At 38.0% G+C, this 19,402-nt stretch overlaps 2 protein-coding genes and 1 long non-coding RNA gene across 5 annotated transcripts in view; 1 reads left to right on the top strand and 2 right to left on the bottom strand.

Annotated features, from left to right (window-relative positions):
* LOC114149258 (IQ motif and SEC7 domain-containing protein 1-like) overlaps positions 1-6,619 on the bottom strand; it is a 125,507-nt gene extending 118,888 nt beyond the window's left edge. For all 3 annotated transcript variants that reach the window (XM_028024961.1, XM_028025021.1, XM_028025011.1), the window contains exon 1: positions 6,218-6,619. In XM_028024961.1, coding sequence (XP_027880762.1) covers positions 6,218-6,477 — 260 coding nt within the window. In that variant the 5' untranslated portion in view covers positions 6,478-6,619. The remainder of the gene's footprint in view (positions 1-6,217) is intronic.
* Positions 6,620-7,020: 401 nt separating this feature from the next.
* LOC114149296 (uncharacterized) lies at positions 7,021-8,940 on the top strand. Its single transcript, XR_003596482.1, has 2 exons — positions 7,021-8,129; positions 8,194-8,940. It is a non-coding gene; the product is annotated as an uncharacterized LOC114149296 (long non-coding RNA).
* Positions 8,941-15,689: 6,749 nt separating this feature from the next.
* nup210 (nucleoporin 210) overlaps positions 15,690-19,402 on the bottom strand; it is a 35,421-nt gene continuing 31,708 nt past the window's right edge. Inside the window, exons 39-40 of the mRNA XM_028019639.1 lie at positions 18,859-18,936; positions 15,690-16,824 (exon numbers count right to left, since the gene is read on the bottom strand). Coding sequence (XP_027875440.1) covers positions 16,721-16,824; positions 18,859-18,936 — 182 coding nt within the window. The 3' untranslated portion in view covers positions 15,690-16,720. The remainder of the gene's footprint in view (positions 16,825-18,858; positions 18,937-19,402) is intronic.

The raw sequence follows: 19,402 nt of genomic DNA, 5'->3' as shown, positions 1-19,402 counted from the left end.
CCAACAGATTAACAGCGACATAAAAACTAACACAAGAGCTTGATGGCACTTATTGCTATCAAAGGGTGGCAGAACCACTTACCATTACTTTCACATAGGGTCAGGGTTGTTTGGTTAGCTATTTTCATTCAATAAATAGTTAAAATCTCATTTAAAATAACTTTCTGTATTCACTCAGATTATCTATGTCTGGTATTAACATTTCTTTGATGGTCTGAAACATTTCTTTGATGGTCTAAAAAATGCAAGAGTGACAACAAAAGAAGAAAACTTTTAAACTGCACTTCATGTCCACCAAGGCTTTGAGCCTTTGCATTTCTTTGACAACTTCATTACCGTTCAGTTTTTCAATGTGCACAGGAAAAATATTTCATCAAACGGAACACTGTCCAATTTACAGCTTGAAACTGAGTTAGTGTATACAAGCTTGGAAGTTTGGAGGTGAAAAAACACAGTCCCTAACTCAGCTACTCTATGTGCATGTCTTGTTTAGGGCCATTAGCTTTTACACTTCGTTTCAAGTTCACCTCAAAATGCTGTTTCAGCAGGTTCCGGCATTAAAGAAGTAGACTGTAGTGTGTACTGATATCTACAAACACATCTGCAAACTACAAAATACCCCCTGTGATTTCTGGCAGTGCCATACTAGCTGTAAAAGGTAAGCAGAAGAGGAACTGCTTGTTCTAATAAATCAAAAAGTCTTATTTTTACATAATATGGTATAAATATACCACAGTGACCATAGTGGCGTTTGTTAGATACACACCGATTTAGACAACCATAACCACAAATGTTATTTAGCACAACTTTTGGTTTATTTACGTCAAGTTAGTTGCATGTAATCTACTAAAAACAAAAGCGCAACTTCTAATGCAGCATTTTTTATTTTTCTCCCTCACCCCATTTGGTAACCAGCCAGTCATTAGGGGTTGAGAGTCTCATGCTCTGCACACTTGCAAAGACAAGCGTCTGTCTGAGCTGCTGTAAGAGTTGGTCAATTTTCCAAGTGCTATCAGTGATATCCAACTTTCAGTGGTTAATCAAGCAATGTGGAACCAGTGGAGGTGAGGAACTAGACTCAGCTGGGTTGATATAAAGCGTTACACAGAAAATCTGTCCAACATCTTTCATGGTTAACTTCAGTTTCCTTTTTTAAGCCCAACTGATGCTGAACAGGTCTGAGCCAATCGCAGTGGGTTTCTACTATAAATCTGCCAAGTCGCGACTGTTGGTCATCGCTACATCGCACACTCAACATAAGTCAAGTGAAACAGGGGGCAACTGACAATGATCTGCATGATATTACCGTACATGAATTTATTCAACATTATGATCAGCTCATTGCCACAAACTTTACATAGCAACAATGAAGATTTTGGAGGAGCAGAGCAAGTTGTTATGTGAATGCCACAGAATCTTCTGACATGGACAAAATGCATATAGAATAGAATAGAATAGAATTCAACTTTATTGTCATTGAACTGTCACAAGTACAAGCAACGAGATGTAGCATATGCAATGGTGCATATGGAGCACCATTGCATATGCTACACGCAGCATTTCCCAACCTTGGTCCTCGAGGCACTGTCCTGCATGTTTTAGATGTTTCCTGGCACACATCTGATTCAAATAATTGCAGCTCAACAAAAGCTTGTTAGTCAGCCATCATTTGCAATCATGCATGTTAAAGCAAGGAAACACCTAAAATACGCAGGGCAGTATGTGCCTTCAGGACCAGAGTTAGAAAACATTGTGCTACAATACAGGTGCCTAAAAATGGTTATGTCTACACGTCATTTACTCAACCGGCGAATTTCCATATACACCATAGAAGATAGGTATTAGAAAGTGTAGTGGGGTATTTGTATAAACTAGGGATGCACTGATTAAACAATTTGGGCAAATATTGATGTCTGATTTCAACACCACTGCTGTGGCCGATTCCCTGAAATTACACATAATATATATATATATACACATATATTTCCCTATTCTTTCGACACCATGTAAAAGCGACCACACCGCCTTCATTGTTTCTCTGCTTCAGTTAAACAATCCTGTATGGAATACAGTACAAGGTTGGTATTTGATCTAACGAATACCACATGACTAACACTGTCCTCCTGAAACACAAGCAAGAACAAAATAGAAATAAACACTGGTTGTTCATATCAGCTCAGCTTTACTTATCGGACAGATACCAATATGTTAAAAAAGGTTTCTGTTGATACTTATGTTGATATCAATATATTGTGCATCAAAGGGTGCTCTAAAAGCACATGAATACAAAGTTCTTAAAATTAATTTAAGATTTCTCTCCATGCATTTACATCCTCTCTTCCTCTGGGGTCCTGGACTTCTACACCATTCTGATCCTTATACAACAAGGTGAATGTTGGACTAAAAGTTCCAGCACTTCACTGTTTGTACAGATTAAACCCAGAAAAGGAAAGAGCAAATTGACTGAGATTTAGGTTGAGTACTTGAGAAATTCTGCAATTTGTTCCAATATTCAAATATTCAAAAGTTCTTAAGAGGTTAATGTACAATAATATCCTTTTCTTTTTATTTGACACAAGACAAAAAAAAATTATAGTAAAAAAGCCTGTTTTTCCTCAAGAGAAGACTTTTTGTACATTTAGACAAATGACCCAGGAAAAGGCTATTTATTTAACTGGAGGAAAACCTACTTGCTTCTCTCATCCAGTTCCTGTAAGTCACAGCAATGACAGCTATCATACAGTGAACAAGCAAAAGGAAAGTCTTTACACCACACACAGCTTTGTCTACATTATTAGCATACTGTTGAAAAGACACTCCAGTGTGTCCTGTCACAAGAAACCGGATATGCTTTGTCTTCACCAACCTGCACAGCATTCATTTTAGAGGAAATAAAGGCAATGCCATGGACTGAAGTGTGTCCCTTCAAACATCTGCTGTTTGAAGATAGTGTTGATTTTCAGACACGTGATCCTTCATTTGCTCTGGAGTGTTTATTCGGTTGATAATGTGGCCAAAATATGTGTGAACATTCACACACTCAAATCAATTTTGGCTCAAAACAAAAGAGACAGCATTCACCTCCTCAGAAAGAATAAAATTCTTAACACCAAAATAACTTACACTAATGATAAATGTCAAATATGCTTTTTTTTTTTTTTTACTCGATCAGCATTTGCACTGCCTTCAAACTACAGCTCCTGGCAATAAAAGAGATGTATAGAGATGTATAAAGCTAAGATTTTGAGGTGTTTTCAATGTTTTTTGATAAAACACAGAACTTGAATAGTTGTACGCCTTTTGGCACTTCTGATGCTGCTCCATACCTACTTTGAAAGTATGCAGAGAAAGTCAAATACAGAGAACACTTTCAGCATGGACCTTCCTGGAAAACCCTGAAGGTAAACAAAGAACTAAGGAAAAGATATTTTTGCTTCCATTGCTATTCGCTGATGACTAAACAGTTTCATTTGAAAGAAGAGACTACAGTAAGTTCTCAGTATATGCCGTATTTTTATAGATATAAATTTATTTATATACTAATACAAAAAGTAGGGTAGTTGTACAATAGAAGAAAAAGTAAGCACGGTAATAACTTTTTATCACTAATAAAAAACCTAGAAAGTGTGGAGTTTCAAGCTGGATTATGTTATAAACATTAATCCCCCACTTGAAACCTCTATTGGAGTACTATTCAATTCATGATTCAAAAAGAGAAACAGTCTGACACATGTGTAGAGCTACCAACACCGAAACAGATAGGCAGAGCAAAAACAGAATTTGTCAGAAAAAACCCTAATGGGCCATGGGAACTTTGGAGGAGCTACAGAGATCCACCACTCCAGGAGAAAAAATTTTACAGAATTCAAAAAGACTTTAGACCTGAGCAGAGATTCAAGATTCACCTCCCAGCAGGAAAACAATCCTAAACATTCGATCAGAACAACAACAAAAAGGTGTAGGTCAAAGGCAACTTATGTTTTAGAAGTTCAGATCTAAATCCATCTGAAAACCTGTGTCAATAAATTGTACCTTTATGCATCTCTACACATCTCTTTTACTACCGAGGCATTTTGGGAATCCAGCTAACCGAAATGCCTGAGATGCTTATATGCTCTCCAATGTTCAGATGTACAAACCTGCTGGAGAGGTACTCCCAAGGATCGCAGCTGTCTTTGCAGTTTAAGAAGTTTTCTGAGGCCTTAGAGGATCAAAGATGACAAAAGGCTGATTTTATGGAGAAGCCCCACAGAATGCTCTTTCATGACGCTAGAGCAAGATTTACAGATGGAAGTATGCTAAAGGTCAGCGGCCTAATCTCATGAGTCGAGTTTTATCAACCAGCAAAGACACACAGCCCCTGAGTCAAAAGTATTGATTTGCTGCCACTGATCCCCATGACATGGACATGTCCCCGGAGACAAAGGTCAGGCACATTCACATGATCCTACAGGCTGTCAGAAGCTCAGTCAAATGTCTGCATGCCGAGGCATTTTGGGAATCCAGCTAAACGACAGTGAACTTTAACCGGGGAGGGTAACCCTGATGGTGCCCAACTATAAAGGTCTTTTATAGAAACTACAGCCAGATGCTCAATGATGTTACTCTATCTGCTCTCCTCTTCCTGAAGCTCAACCCACTGCCTTGCCTGAAGCATAGCTGCATAATCAATTTGTGTCCCTTTTTTTTGTTACATAATTTCACAGATACTAATGTGTTTATCCAGAACATTTAAAGACAATATCCAGTGCACTTTAAAACCAAAAACAAATGTGCATTGGAAATAAAAAACAGGTAGGTAGTGAAATAGAGATTGCCACTGACGTTTTTACATGGTATTCAAAAAGCCTTCAATGAAAAACAAACAGCGTAATCGGCTTTGTGTGCATTTGACTTGATGACATCACAAGAGGCACACAAAATACATTGATCTGCTGATATTGGTGAACATATGGCAACTTTTTATTAGTTTTGACATTGACTTTGAAGCAATGGGGCTGCCAGGGGTTCAACTATTTGGGCCAGAGTTTGACTCTGATAACCCCAAAGATGATAAAGTTAGCTTATCGTCAGTGCCATGCTGATAAAGTATTTTAGGAATGCATTTGAGAATATCAAATTCAGAATCTAAAATATAGTGATCAAACCTAAACCGGATAATTACCTATTTAAAAAACAAACAGTTTAAGATAATTTTTTTAATTTGTAAAAACAAAAAATATATATTTTGTCACTAGGATGACATCAGTAAATATTAGCTTCCATAATAAATAAAAATATTGCTATAATGAACCTAATATCATGAGTTGGATGCATTGTTATACTTCTGTCTTTAACGTGGCTTGAATGGTCCCAGAGGATTTTGGGTAATTAAATTTGACCATTCCAGATTGCTTTAGTCATCCTCAAACCTCTGCTTCATCTTTGCCAAATTTTCCTGAATTTCAGGTGTTCTCAAATATTGCTTAAACATTTTTGCAGCAGCCAATAATTTAAGTAGATGTTTTAGAAAGAGGAATTTTAATACAAAGAAAGACACAAATGAACACAAAAAAGGACACCTTATGTCAAAATTCATATACCCGGAAGCTTGTTTTTGTGTGTGTGTGTGTGTGTGTGTGTGTGTGTGTGTGTGTGTATGATTTATCACTAAACAGCGAAACAAATGTGTTTTGGTCGCAGCAAAGTGAGTTTTACTGAAAAGTATGGCAACTTTAGCAGCAGAAATTATTGAATATGATTGGGACGAAGGAGAAATATTGGAATAGACGATCAGAGAGAAAAAAATGAAACAAACATTACCGACCACATTCGCATAACTGACATCCCATCTTAATGTGCTTATTTGCTGTGATATGTCGGTCAGACAAAATGCAGCTCTGTGTTTTAAAACGTGTGGTTGCTACTATGTGCTCATCCTAACACACGGAGGGATGGCTTGTGGTTGCTATGGCCAGCATTTTCTCACACGCATTTTCATGGCTCTTTACAACCCAACTACAGCAATTTTCTGTAATTCTGTGTAATTGAGCGACCCATTTTTAAGCAGCAGACACCACCAAACCCAGAATGAACTGCTGATCAGAGCGTGGCAGCCTGTCATTGGGGACATTTCCCAACTTTAATGAGTATGCTGATAAGCGGGGGCTATTTAACTTTGATGTATACATACATATATATATATATATAAAAGGGATGATTATTTGTCATCTCTTACTTGTCGTGAGTGACATGTTCCTTGATGGCTCCCAGTGTGACCAGGCTGCTGGTGCCCTGCAGCAGCCTGCAGGTTGCCAGGTGCCGCTGGTACTGCTCCTTCAGGCAGGCGTTTTCCGCGCACAAGTCGGACACTTGCTGCTCCAGCTCCTCTATCCTCCCTCTCTGCCTTTCCAGCAGCCCCTGTTGGGTCTCGATGATCTTGTTAAGCTCCTTCAGATATTCCGCAGCCCTGGTAGGGTTCTCGGTCGGACAATCCATGTCGCCCCCCTGACTCCTTTCTATGTGTTTTCGCCGAGCTTTCCCCCCGAAGAAGCCGTGAGGTTGGGGCGAGAGGAGGGGGAGAAAGAGACAGCTGTTTGGTCCTGGCTGGGTTTAGGCGGAACAATTCGGCAGGTCGAGCCTTTTACGCCTCGTCATTGTTTTTTTTTTTTTTTCTTCTTCTCTCTAAGTCTATTAGTTTAAAAGAAGAAAACCAGAAATGCTCCCAGCAGACGCGTGTCCAAGTCACCACGAAGCTCCACGCGTGTAAAAGCTGGGAATGTCAGCGGATGCTAACATATGAGCGAGGCAGACTTCATGTTGAGGAACACAGCTGACTGTCCGCTCACATATGTCTGACTGACTGTTCCCCCTGTTGGCAGCGCGCTGTGACATTTCTCCGCTCGCTCCATGCTGCTCCCGTGACTTTTCGTAAACAGACGCTTTGCCGTGCGGTGTGGGCGGGGCTTTCAAGTTTTATGAATCTGCAGGTCTCAGTGAGCGGTCAAGGTGTTGCTGCGACGTTGCAGATTTGAGTTCAAGTGTAACTGCGCCGAGTTCTGTTTCATCCTCCAAAACGCGCCAGACAGGGGAATGATTCAATGTAACTTTGCTGCATCGATCAGCTCTCTCTAATGTTGCAGCGCAGCCTGGTAAACGCAAAGTGCCTCTCTGCTCTCCATCAGAGCTGTTTACGATCACAAAGCAGAGCTCTGTGTCCCTTCTAATACAAATAACTGCAACATAGAGAGTTAGGTGTGGACTACATATATTTTTAGAAGCTGCCCAAGTACAATTTAGGACAGCTCAGGTGATGTTGTCATTAGTTTTTAGTTCTCTAATGTTCATTCAAAACATTTTACACGAAGGCACACGCTGCTTCCTTGTGTGACAACATGGACAAATAGAAAATCAGTCAAAATATCAGGAAGATAATTTTAAGGAAAAGGCTTCTGGATGCACACGGGGAGTGAAGGCTACCTACTGTTGCCCAAATTAGTGAATAAGTTAGTGGTGGATGTAATAGAAAGAACGAGAAATACAGAGTATCTCCTTTTATTGCATATGATCATATATCTGTGGACCATTAAGGTTTCCCATTTTAACCCCTGCAGACTCAACATCAAAATCAGGACCACACAGCTTTAGAAAAACTGGGCTTATATTCATGAATTATTATTATTATTATTTTTTTTTTTTTCAATTTTATTGTTTTCGATGACCAGAAGGGAACCACATTGAACCAGGTGTACTTTGGGAAGACTGTAAGCTGGCAGATGTAGTGTGATGATTTTGACAGTGTTCTTCTGGAAAACCTTTGGTTCTCCTGTTACATGAACACGTGTTTGAGCTTTCAGTGGCCTGAGTTTTTATTTGTGTTTTTGCAAACAAAATAAGTGACTCATAAATCTGAAACCGTGTTTGAACTGTCTCTATTCAGAGCTGATTGAAGAAGTTCAATTTTGTTCCGGTTAAGCACTTTTATTTTTTTGAACTGTACAGTAAAAAGAAGAAACATCAACACAGTGAAATGTTCCTTGTTTAGTGCGGAACTTTAGAGTTATTAACCCACTCAACCATTGTTGCACAGCTTCATTTTCTCACTATGCAAAATAACAGAAGGCCCCAGATCCCCATTCTGTGGATGCAAAGTAAGCAACAGGAAACTCAGCTTGGGCTACGACTGACCAAACCTCTTTTTCTCTTCTTTTACAGCCCATGAGAGAAGGGCATCCAGGGCGCTGAACTACATCGCATGCATCAAAACCCCTCACTGAGCACATCTGCATAAATGAGTGTAGAGCTGCAGATTCTGCACAAGCTGAGCTCAGTATGAGTTCCCTATCAGCAGCTCCGTCAAGCAAAAATCGATGTCGAAGTTTTCACTGGGTGGCCATCGCTTCTCCTTCTAGCACTGGATGATCTCAGAGACTTCAGTGCAAACTAACTAGAGTTGGTGGGTTTTGGGGGTGGGAGGAAGCGGGGGGGGGGGGGCAACAACCAGTCAGCCCATTACACACACCACCCCTGCATATAAGAGCTGAGAGGAAAATCAATAAAGAGTCCGAGCGATGGTGGCTTACATTAGTGACCCTGCTTAATGCAACTCACAGGGGGAATATGGGAGCTTTAAAAATCTGTCGTCAATGTCTTTACCTCTGGATCTTTGTGTTAAATTACCTTTAAGTAAAAAAAAGTGAGAGAATAACTGTAAGGTGTGATGTTCCATTATTGTTGGCCAGACTCTGTTCTCCTACTCTTCTACTCCCTTCTCTTACATGTAAACTTGTCATAATCCTACTTTTTATTTAACTTTGTTGGCATCCAAAGTGAATTAACATAGAAAACTTTGAATATATACTTTTGTCATCTATAATTGATGCACTAGTTGCATATTTAGGAAACAAAGATAAAGCCAAAAATGGAAAACTGTTAGTAAATAAACAAACAGCACAACTAAGAGTCTGTAATCCTCTTGTGTGACATATGTTTTTGAACTATAGCAGGCTGTATTATTTCAGGGTTGCATCTCAACATCTTCCTCTGCGTCTTGTCTTTTCTTGCTCCTCCTCTTCACTTTTTATCTCCCAAGCTCTGCTCAAAAAAAAAACAAAGACATAATCACAAAGGAGCTGAAGTTTAAATAGATTTATTCTTTTTATACATCTCGTAATTAGACTAAAAACTGATGTCATAAATAAATTTATTTCATGTGGAATCAAATTCAGCCACACAGGCAGTTCAAGCACAAATGTGATTTATTTAGATGCTTTCTGTTTTTGCTTCTTCTTTGCTCACTGTATATTCATAACTAGGTTACATCATTTTATCATTACTGTAATCTGAGCTTTTGTTATGTTTTTGGGTTTCTTTTATTTGCTCAAACATGAGAAAGCCACAGTCTGACTGGAAAGGATGTCTCGCAGACAAAGCTGTCAAAAACAAAGTCTATCAGTCACAGTTACCAATGTTTGTAAAAAAAAAAAAAACATGTTAGTAAAGGTGTGTCTTCATAAATATTCTCCCCTACTTAGTCAGAGACTCACTGATTCAGCTTGTTGTCAGGAAGTTGAGATCATAGTTGATGACGTTGGATTCTGCTGCCATCAGTAAAAGAGACACAGCTTCTTCTTCCTCTGGCCTCACCAAATTGACCCAGGAAAGAAGATAATACATCTGTCACCAGCACCACTGTATATCTGCGAAAGCCAAAAATGATTTCCCTGGTGGCTTTCTATTTGTTTCACCATGTATTACATGTATAGAGCTGAGGTCATATAGTGCAGGAATATCACATAATTTGAGGGAGTTTAATGATGAATCTGAATATTTTTCAGGGCGGAATGAAAAAATAACAAACAAATTCATAGAATTAAAGAAAGAAATTTGGTTCACAGGTTTGAAATTACTGTTGATCAAATAAAATATGCTAAAATATGTAAACATACCAGCATTAATAATTTTCTAGACATTCCTTAGCAAGTTGGATTTAAAGTACAAGCTTTTTCAAAGTATCAACAAGCTTTTGATTTTGATGTGGCCATTCATCCCAGGAAAACACATGGAGTTTCTTTTAATTGGTTCTTTGTCTGGCATAATTTATGATTCTTTTGCGCCTATTTTCAAAAATTTTGCGAAAAGGTTCCTTTCTCAGGCCAGTTTTTATTCAACAGGAGGTGAGAGTGACATTCTGTCATTAGCAACCTGTCACTGAGAGTTTCCAGAACTAAACTATAAGAGGCAGTGTAAGCTTTTCATGGTGCATGTAGAGTGAAGTAAATATAGGTTTAGCTTTTTTTATTATTATTATTATTATTATTATTATTATTATTAATAATAATAATAATAATAATAATAAAACTACCTGCTTTTTGATCAAACATTTCCTAATTATTTTTTAAATGTTTAACACATGAATCAGACGATGTTCAGGGCTGCAGCCTCGGATGCTCAGGGTTAATGATGCTTACGCTGCAGCATGTGACCAAACTTCCAGTCACCGGGGCTTATTTTATCAAAGCGACATACATCTGCTCTGAAGAGTAGTAATAAAAAACTTTGCTGCTCTAGTTCTCTCTCTGCTCTCATTTTCTTTTGATTCATATTTCAAGGCCCTTTTGAAATGCTGCAGTTCCTGGCTTGGGCTGAAGTGAAAGTGGGAACGATGAGTGCTTTGTCCATGAAACTGGATGCTTTGTCTTCATGCCGTTTCACCTGAAGGCTGTGTTTATATGATCTGAGAAATCTGAGCGTTATTGTGGCGGGGGAGTGGCAGCAACAAAATGGGAACATGGGATGCAGATGAAGTAGGAGAAGCTATTAGCAGCGAATGTGAAGTGGTCCTGGGGGGGTGGGTAACAATACAGTAATGTTGTAAACAAAAAAAATGGAATCTAATTTTTAGGCTATGAGAGCAAAGTGTTAATAATTTCACACTTACATTTTGCACAACAAAAACTGAAACGTTTTACAGTACACAAGAGAAAGAAAAGGGCAAAGACCACTAAAAACAAAAAGCTTACATTTTTAAAAACACCAGGATAGCTTTAGTCGGTGAAAACAGGAAATCAACAAACATTTAAAGGCACAAAATTGCATCATAAACCGTCTTTTACCAAAAATATCAAAACTATGTTGTTTTTTAAAAAAAGCATAAACACAGAAAAGAGAATCAAGTAAAGCCAAAAAAACATCACATGAAATAATAATCCTGTGATTCTGAAAATCTATTTCTGATCTAAGATTCCACCATCAGATCAACTCTAAACTCAACCACAGTCAAGCAGCCATTTTAAAGTTTTGCCACAAATTCTCAATTTGATTTTGGTCTGAAATTCTGCTCTAACGAGTCCCTAAAACAGAAAAGCACCCCCAAAGCATGATACTTCCAATACCGCGTTTCAGAATTTGGTAGTTGTACTCACAGTAAATAGTACATGCTTTGTGTCACTTTTCCACAACACATAACTTCAAAGTTAAGTTTTGATCTCATCTTACAGATGAATTTTTTCTGATGAATCCTCTCCCTGTCTGGCCTGTTAGAAGGGCAGCCATGTTTTGGTAGTTTTTCATAAGGACACTTTTTTTTTTAGTTTCAGATGATGGATTAAACGGCGCTCCAGAAAATGCTCATAGCTTGATATTTTATTACCTAACCCCGTTTTAAACTTCTCCATATTTACATGCTGCGGTTTGCTCTCTTTCGTTTCCCCTCGTAGTCAGATAGTTTTTGAAGGCAACTGGCTGCACTGGATCTTGGATTTTAATTTGTAAAAACGCTTTTAACATTCATTCCTTTCATTCTGGATTACTTTGTGTTGGGTAGTCACATGGAATCCAAAGGAAATAAATCACAGCGTGTAGCTGTAACAGGAGAAAATGTAAAAAAGTCCAGAGCACTGCACATATAACACCATCAAACCACCTGGCTCAGCAGGTTCTACAGACGTTTAATTGAAAGCAACTTTTAAAAGTAGCAGAATTTGACTCCTATGAGAAGAATGCTAGCACCCACACACAAAAAAAGTCACTTTAAAACACTCTGTTGCTCATCATTAATATAGGCTTGTCCTCTCACACTTTTGGCTCACAGCTAAAATGCCCAAGTGAGAGCAGGTTTCAGTCAGCAAAATTTCATTCTGAAAGGGCAGAGTGGAAAACTTTCCAGTAAGTTTCCCAGTTGTAAATGTGAGTCTGTGGTGCATCACCAAGAATGTAATAAGCCGTGAAGTCTGTGCCCTTAATTTTCATGAAATCCACGATTAAAACGGTTAATAGCAAAACAAAACGTGTCATTGAGTTTCCTCAGTTGTGCCACAGTCCTAAACAGCGATAATTTACACGAAGCTTGATTAGGTTTAAATTGATTTGTGTGAAATGTATGAGGGGAAAAAAATCCTCTTCAGCAATTTTCTCCTCACCCTGGCAGCTCTTACTCTGGGGAAACACACTGCCTTCTTTTTTTTTAATCCATTCCCAAACAATGTTTGGGAACATTTGGGAATGGATTAAAGGTGTTGGGGGAAAAAAGTATTTGCCCCACTTCTATCAGACTAAAACAAATTAATTCAATACAAAATACAGTTTCTAATTTATTTCTTTATAAGATAGAAAAATAACATTCATGTAACCTGGATTTATGTTAAAAAGTTATAACAAGTATAACATTTCAATAATATAACAGAATTTAACAATGAAATACGGTGATGGCATTTGTCATGGATTGAGGCAACTTCACTCAGAGTGATTGGCAAAAGTTGATGTACATCATTTGGAAAAAATCCCGAAGAAGCAAAGCGTACTCCAAGTTACACTTCTGGAAAATAGAAAAAAAGAGTTTTGTAGTCATGCAGTCAAAGTATGTATTCAAATCTGAAACGATGGTGAGGTATGATTCTTACTAGGCATTTTATGCTCCAAAACTCCAGTGTGGCTGAATTAAAACAATTCTGCCAAGTAGAGTGGATCAAAGTTCCTCAGGGATTCTGTAGACTCATTGCCAGTGGTTGACAGCATTTCTTTTTGCTGCCAAGGGCTGGACAATCAGTAAATTGGTTTAGGGGATAATAACTGTTCCACATAGGATCAAGTTTGTTAATAGTATTTCATTTTTGACTGTATTCAAGTGTGATTTTAAAAAAGCAACAAAAGAAAATCAGTAAGTGTCACAAAACGTGTTTTGCTTTATTTATATCTAAGCTTCTTTCAAAGGTCCAGCAGAAGCAGCCTAACCCAGCTGGTCAGGTTCACTCAGTTAGGCCCTCATTGATCACCTCCACTGACAGCATAGTAAGCCATGTGGAACAGTTTCCCTTCACTGCAGGATCAGTGCGGCAGGCTGACATCAGGGGCTGAAGCGGTCTGCATGCTTTAATGGGAAGAATAAATTGAGTGTCATTTAAGCCTCCGTAACTGCTCTAATCATTTAGAAAGTGCAGTCACTCTGAAAACCTACATGCCACTACCTATTGATGGGGAAAACAGTCATTTTCACTTTTGCATTTCATCCCATTTTAACTGAAGGCGGCAGTTAATTAAAACTGGTTTGCAACAAATGTCTCCGATAACCATCTGCTGAAGTAGTCGGGCAGCCAGTGAGCTGGTTTGTTTGCTTCTTTGCACAATTCACTTGTTTACATGTTTTCTTTCTTCTTCTTCTGCAGTTTGTGCAGAAGACCAACACTCAGGGCTCCACAGAGCCCATCTAGAGCTTTATAAACAGCTTTCAAGCATGCATGTGGGAGAAAATGCAAACACCAGCCCAGATTGTCTGGATGAGTTTATGTCGGTCTGGTTGTCTGTGGTTCAACCGATATCAAAAGACACAGTTAAAGCTTAACAGATTTCAATTAAAGAACATTTTAAGCATGAAGTGAGGAGCAGTGAATTATTTTGTATTATTTAGTGTTTCTTTTATGCGTTAAAGAATTTCATTGATAGGTAAGAAAAAAATTACATACAACTCACTGGAGTCGGTATTTACAGTGCTGACCCACATGCTTCATATCAGCTTCTGGGATAAATCCTAATGGATATTGATTCATTCTCATCCTATTAATGCCTTCAGTGGACCACAGTTATCTTCTCTTCTATTTATGCTCCTAAATTTTCTTAAATAGGTTAAAGATCTGTGGAGTTTTCTGACCATGAGTTTAAAATTCGATATTGGGATCTGTGACTGGCTGCACAGTGGCGCAGTTGGTAGCACTGTTGCCTTGCAGCAAGAAGGTCCTGGGTTCGATTCCCGGCCGGGGTCTTTCTGCATGGAGTTTGCATGTTCTCCCTGTGCATGCGTGGGTTCTCTCCGGGTACTCCGGCTTCCTCCCACAGTCCAAAAACATGACTGTCAGGTCAATTGGTTTCTCTAAATTCTCCCTAGGTGTGAGTGTGTGTGTGCATGGTTGTTTGTCCTGTATGTCTCTGTGTTGCCCTGCGACAGTCTGGCGACCTGTCCAGGGTGTACCCCGCCTCTCGCCCGGAACGTAGCTGGAGATAGGCACCAGCAACCCTCCCGACCCCATTAGGGACAAAGGTGAACAGAAAATGGATGGATGGATGGATCTGTGACTCACATTTCCAATCACTTTAGCCTTGTGACACATTGATCCAACATGGTGGGAAATACACTGATCATCCTCAGTTTGTTTACTGTATGTAAGAAGTTGCTGACATTTTCAGTCCACTCTTTTTATGAAGGTATTTGGAGGCAGAACTGAATAGATACCCACTCAGCTTGGTGAAAAGTAACTGTAATGAGCACAAATGATTTGGTTCATCATGTTTTCCGTTTGACTTTTTTCTCTACAGACAAGTTATTTTCTAGTTGTCTCATGAAATCAGAAGGAGCGATCAAATAGTCCCTTCTTGCACTTACTGCAGAAATTTACTTTGTCCTTTATGTTTTCTTTAGGCAAGCTCTGTAATATTGGGAGAACCTTTTAGAATGAAACTCCTCGATAACCCGAAGCATTTTTGTATGGTAACAGAACCTCTAACCATACCAGCAGCTTTGGACGCAAATCAAAAATAGTTGTATATCTATAAAGGTTACAATTTCAAACATGTGTAAAACATTATTTGACTTCTGGAAATTAGTTTGCAGATTTTTTGACAAAGCAATTTCAGCTCCACATCAACTTCTAACTTTACTAAAGTAGGTTAGGTGGAATTTTTTTTGTCAAAGCAAAAGTACTGAGTCAAATAGGTTTTTCCACCAAGTTTTGCCAATACAATTATTCCTTTAATCATTGTGCATCTGATCCCTTTGCTCAATAATCTGAAAACAGTGTACGGTAAATAATCACAAACCTGAAGCTGTATAATTAGAGTGTACAGTAAGGTAAATCCGAAAATAGAGAAAAGGTTCAAATTTTTCTTATGAAGCATATTTCTTACAATATTTCACCATTTCATTTGTAAACTGGGACTTTCAGACAGAAACTATTTCACCAAATCAATCCTCCTATAGGATAATCTATACATTTCTTTGAGAGCATCAACCATTAAGCTCTCCAAACAACTAAAAGGTGAAAATATGCATGAAAAAAACACATTCAAAATAAGCCACTTTGACAGCTGCACAGCTTAAGTGAAGCCCATTCGATGTTATGCTGCCTTCCATATCATATTTGTAATTTAATCCAGAGGTCTGGCTGGAAAAATTCTGTGAAGAAAAGTTAAACTGTAGACAAATTTGAGACAAACTCCTGATATAAAAAGTAAAATCTTTAATTAGCAAAAACAAGCACATTCTCACACAAGCAAACAAGCTAATTTCAACCATGTGCCAAAAAGCTGTTCAGAGTTATATGTAAGGCATAACATCAATCAGATATAAGAAAACATAAATATAATCTTTTGCCAATAATAATCAAATGCCAAAATATGTCACATAAAAACCAAGTCACATTTTAATGAATCAGCATTTCAGCAGTGCCGCAAGTCGTTGTTCTTGAAATGCTGGGGAAAAAAACATTCGTTTTTTCCAACATGAGGCCATATCACATGTGAGTGCTTTTATAAAGACACATCTACTTCGGATAAATGAATGATGCTTCACATTTGCAACTGTTGCACATTAAACAAAAAAAAAAATTAAGAGCTGCATTCATTGTGGCGCAAACATCAGAACAGTTAAATAATAATTAAAAATGCCCAAGACAGAAATTAGACCAACTTAGTTGGTGTTCAACACATTTGGAGGGTTCGGCACCTTTCAGGACGGATTCAGTGAAAGACGGTTATCAAAGCTACAACCAACAGAGGTCATTTTGTTCTTGGAAAAAATCAAGTCAGCTTGTTACTCAAAAATGGATAGGGTTGTTTTCCTGAGTTATTGACCTTCACGTGTCAAATATAAGCGGCACACAAGTTAATGGCAAACACAATATATATCTTTTCAAGCTCAAACAAATGATTTGGTGTTCGAGCATTTTGCAAATACTTCAGTCGTTAACGAAGAGGCAAAACACAACAAAACAGCACGGTGTGTATTATTTCTACACCACCAGCTCTTCATATACAACCACCACATCACACTTCACAGAAAACATACCAAGAAAAAGACAGAGCCTTGCAATCATTCTGCATTAATTTTAAATGATATATTCTTTTTTTTAAGTTTCTGTACCAACATTTGAAGGCAGATCTTCCCACAGCTTTCCTGCTGAGGGTTAGAGGCACATTCTTCATATATTAATGACCCGAGGTGTCGTGTCGAAGAGGACGTAAACACGGCGCCCAATCAGGACTTGTAATCTGGAGAATAGAGCTGCGATCTGTACGTGCTGTTTGGACTAACTCTCGGCATCATGCGGTTGAAAGAATTTGCTGCGGGCGAGTCGAGACCTGAAAGAGTCAGACAAACAAACTTGATGAAGTATACAAAACACAGAGGAGCAGGTTCTGTTTGACAAAAATGATCAGCTACAGATGGGTGACGGGGTCAGAGACTAGAGGGCAAAGTCAGACAATTAAAATACAGATGCATGGCAGATATTACACATCAAAACATATTTATTATACAAGATGATTTTTTTTTGCATTCTAAAGCATACTTTAGAATGCTGCATCAAAGCATATTAATGAAAGTTTAGTGGAAGGAAAACATTTGGTACAAAATGGTACACAAGTATTAAGGATAACCACATCCTTGAGAGGTTCCAATAGACTGGGATCAGTGCTTCAAGAGACATCACACACTGACCTGCAACTGCAATCACAACTACAGTCTCAGAAGCCGTTCAAAAAGGAATAAAAGAATATGACTGTTGCTCAGTGGCCCAAAGTCCTGCTTTCAGATGAAAGAAAACATTGCTTTTCTTTCAGAAGTCAAAGTCACACGGTCTGAAGGAACATGTAGAGGAACACAATCCAATTTGACTGAGGTCCAGTGTGAAGTTTCCACACTCAGTGATAATTTGAGGAGAAAATACAAACATGTCAATTCAGGCAAAGTAGAAAAAAAGAGAAGTCCCAAACAAGTGTTAAGCGCACATATTATGAAGTATGTGGACTTCAGTAGGCCAATGACGCTTTCTTAAAAAATCTTTTATTAGGTCTACTGCAATTTCCTATTTTTTGATAAACTTATTTTTGCTGTTTTCATTTGCTGTAAGCCACAATCATTAATATTAAATGAGAAACAACTTCAAGTATATCAAAAAAAGTTTTTATGATTCTCCTTTTGAATCAAATAACTGAAAAAAGTCAGTCATATTATAATTTATTGAGATGATCCAGTTTGACCAAGACTAAGAAATGCTTCTTTTCTAGTAATTTAGTTTCTTCTTGATTCATTCACACAAGGTTGTACTGCAAGCTGCAGCCACGGGAAAACACTTGGACTCCATTTATTTTATAAAAACATCAACAAATATAGGTTGAGAAGGAAGTATTCTGCCAAAAAGATAAACAGAAAACCTGTTCTTCCACCTGAGGGACAGTCAACCATAGCAGACCATCAGCCAGCAAATCAAAGTCTGTCTGAAAAATAAAAACTCCAATTGCTAAAACACACATATGTAGAACATACTATAGATAAGCCTGTTGAACTGTTGTGAAGTAACTATTTTATACTTCCAAGCTTTACAACTGATTTAAATAATACACTGCGCCTTTATCCTATTCCACAGGATGAAACGTAGCTACATGTTTCATGTTACCTGTCAGTTTCAACTAAAGCGCCACCAGCTCGTCTGAAACTCCTTTTGTTTACCTTGTTGGTGCAAAGCATTTGAATGAAACAACTCAGGAACCAATCAATTAGTTCGTGATCAGAATTAGCCAATATCTTTTCGATCAGCTCTGCCTGGTGACCAGCAGTCGTATAAAAAAGAAAAAGGAATTAGATTTGTTTTGTTTCTGTTCGTTAAATTAACCAAATGGAAACTTCCCACTTTGCTTTCAACTGTAAACACATCAGCTTGTGGCAGTTTTCTTTGTTAAAAGTTAAATTAATGTGAGAGAGAAGTACTTTGAAACACAAATGAGGACATAATCTTGATATTAAAAGGAGAACCTCTGTTAGTTTGCTGATCTAAACTAATGTAATCGGATTGGGCAGAAAGGTGGCACCACTAGAAAATATTCTGCTTGACAAATTATTTCTTTAATAGTTGCTGCCTGTTCTGTATTGTAACTGAACTTCACTGCTTTACTTTTCAGAGTATAAGAATATTTCCTTTACACAAATCTATTAACTACCAATGTCCCTGAAAATCTCTAATATTGCCAATGACAATGTGAAAAAGCTGTAGAGTGAGTTCACATTTCTCACCACTGAATCGAGACAAATGAACTGCTGTTTCATGGTAGATTCACCTGAATCGACTTAATTTTAGGTAATTTTTGGAGGTTTGCTTCATATTGTGTGTGCCATACCAGTGAGGGGTGGCGGTGTTCTCTGGATGAAAGCCGGGTGATACGACTGCTCCTTTGGAGACAACAAAGAGTGCAGGACTGCCGGGGGGGAAAAAAAGACATTAAAATTATTTCAGTTTTTCAAACAGGGCGAGTTTACATGAAAAGTGATGCTGTAGCTTTTCTAGAGTTCTATGCATTCAGGGCAAAATACAAATTCAAGATATACAACATACCAGTCTGAAAATGAAAAAGAAATCATTGAATGTAAGAAACTAAAAGGGAAAAGTATTGGGCAGTTTTTATTCACACAGTTTTGTATTCAAGTAAAAAAAAAAAAGAAACAAAACAGCCAAAAAAATCCCACAACATTAAAGGGAAAATGCTGAGAAATTTCCAGCGATGAACTAAAGTATAGAAAATGGACTGTATTGCAGAAAGTCCTCAGCTTGTTATATTTTTAGTCAGATGTAAACCAAACCACACACAATGGCTTTATGTTGAAAATAATGCATAATAAAACATAGCTAAAAAATACATTAAGTAAAAAGAAATAATAAAACCA

This window comes from Xiphophorus couchianus, chromosome 1 (genome assembly GCF_001444195.1).
Source record: "Xiphophorus couchianus chromosome 1, X_couchianus-1.0, whole genome shotgun sequence".
Lineage (NCBI taxonomy): Eukaryota > Metazoa > Chordata > Actinopteri > Cyprinodontiformes > Poeciliidae > Xiphophorus > Xiphophorus couchianus.
Note: the sequence above shows the minus strand (reverse complement) of the source record. Positions and strands in the feature narration are given on the sequence as shown.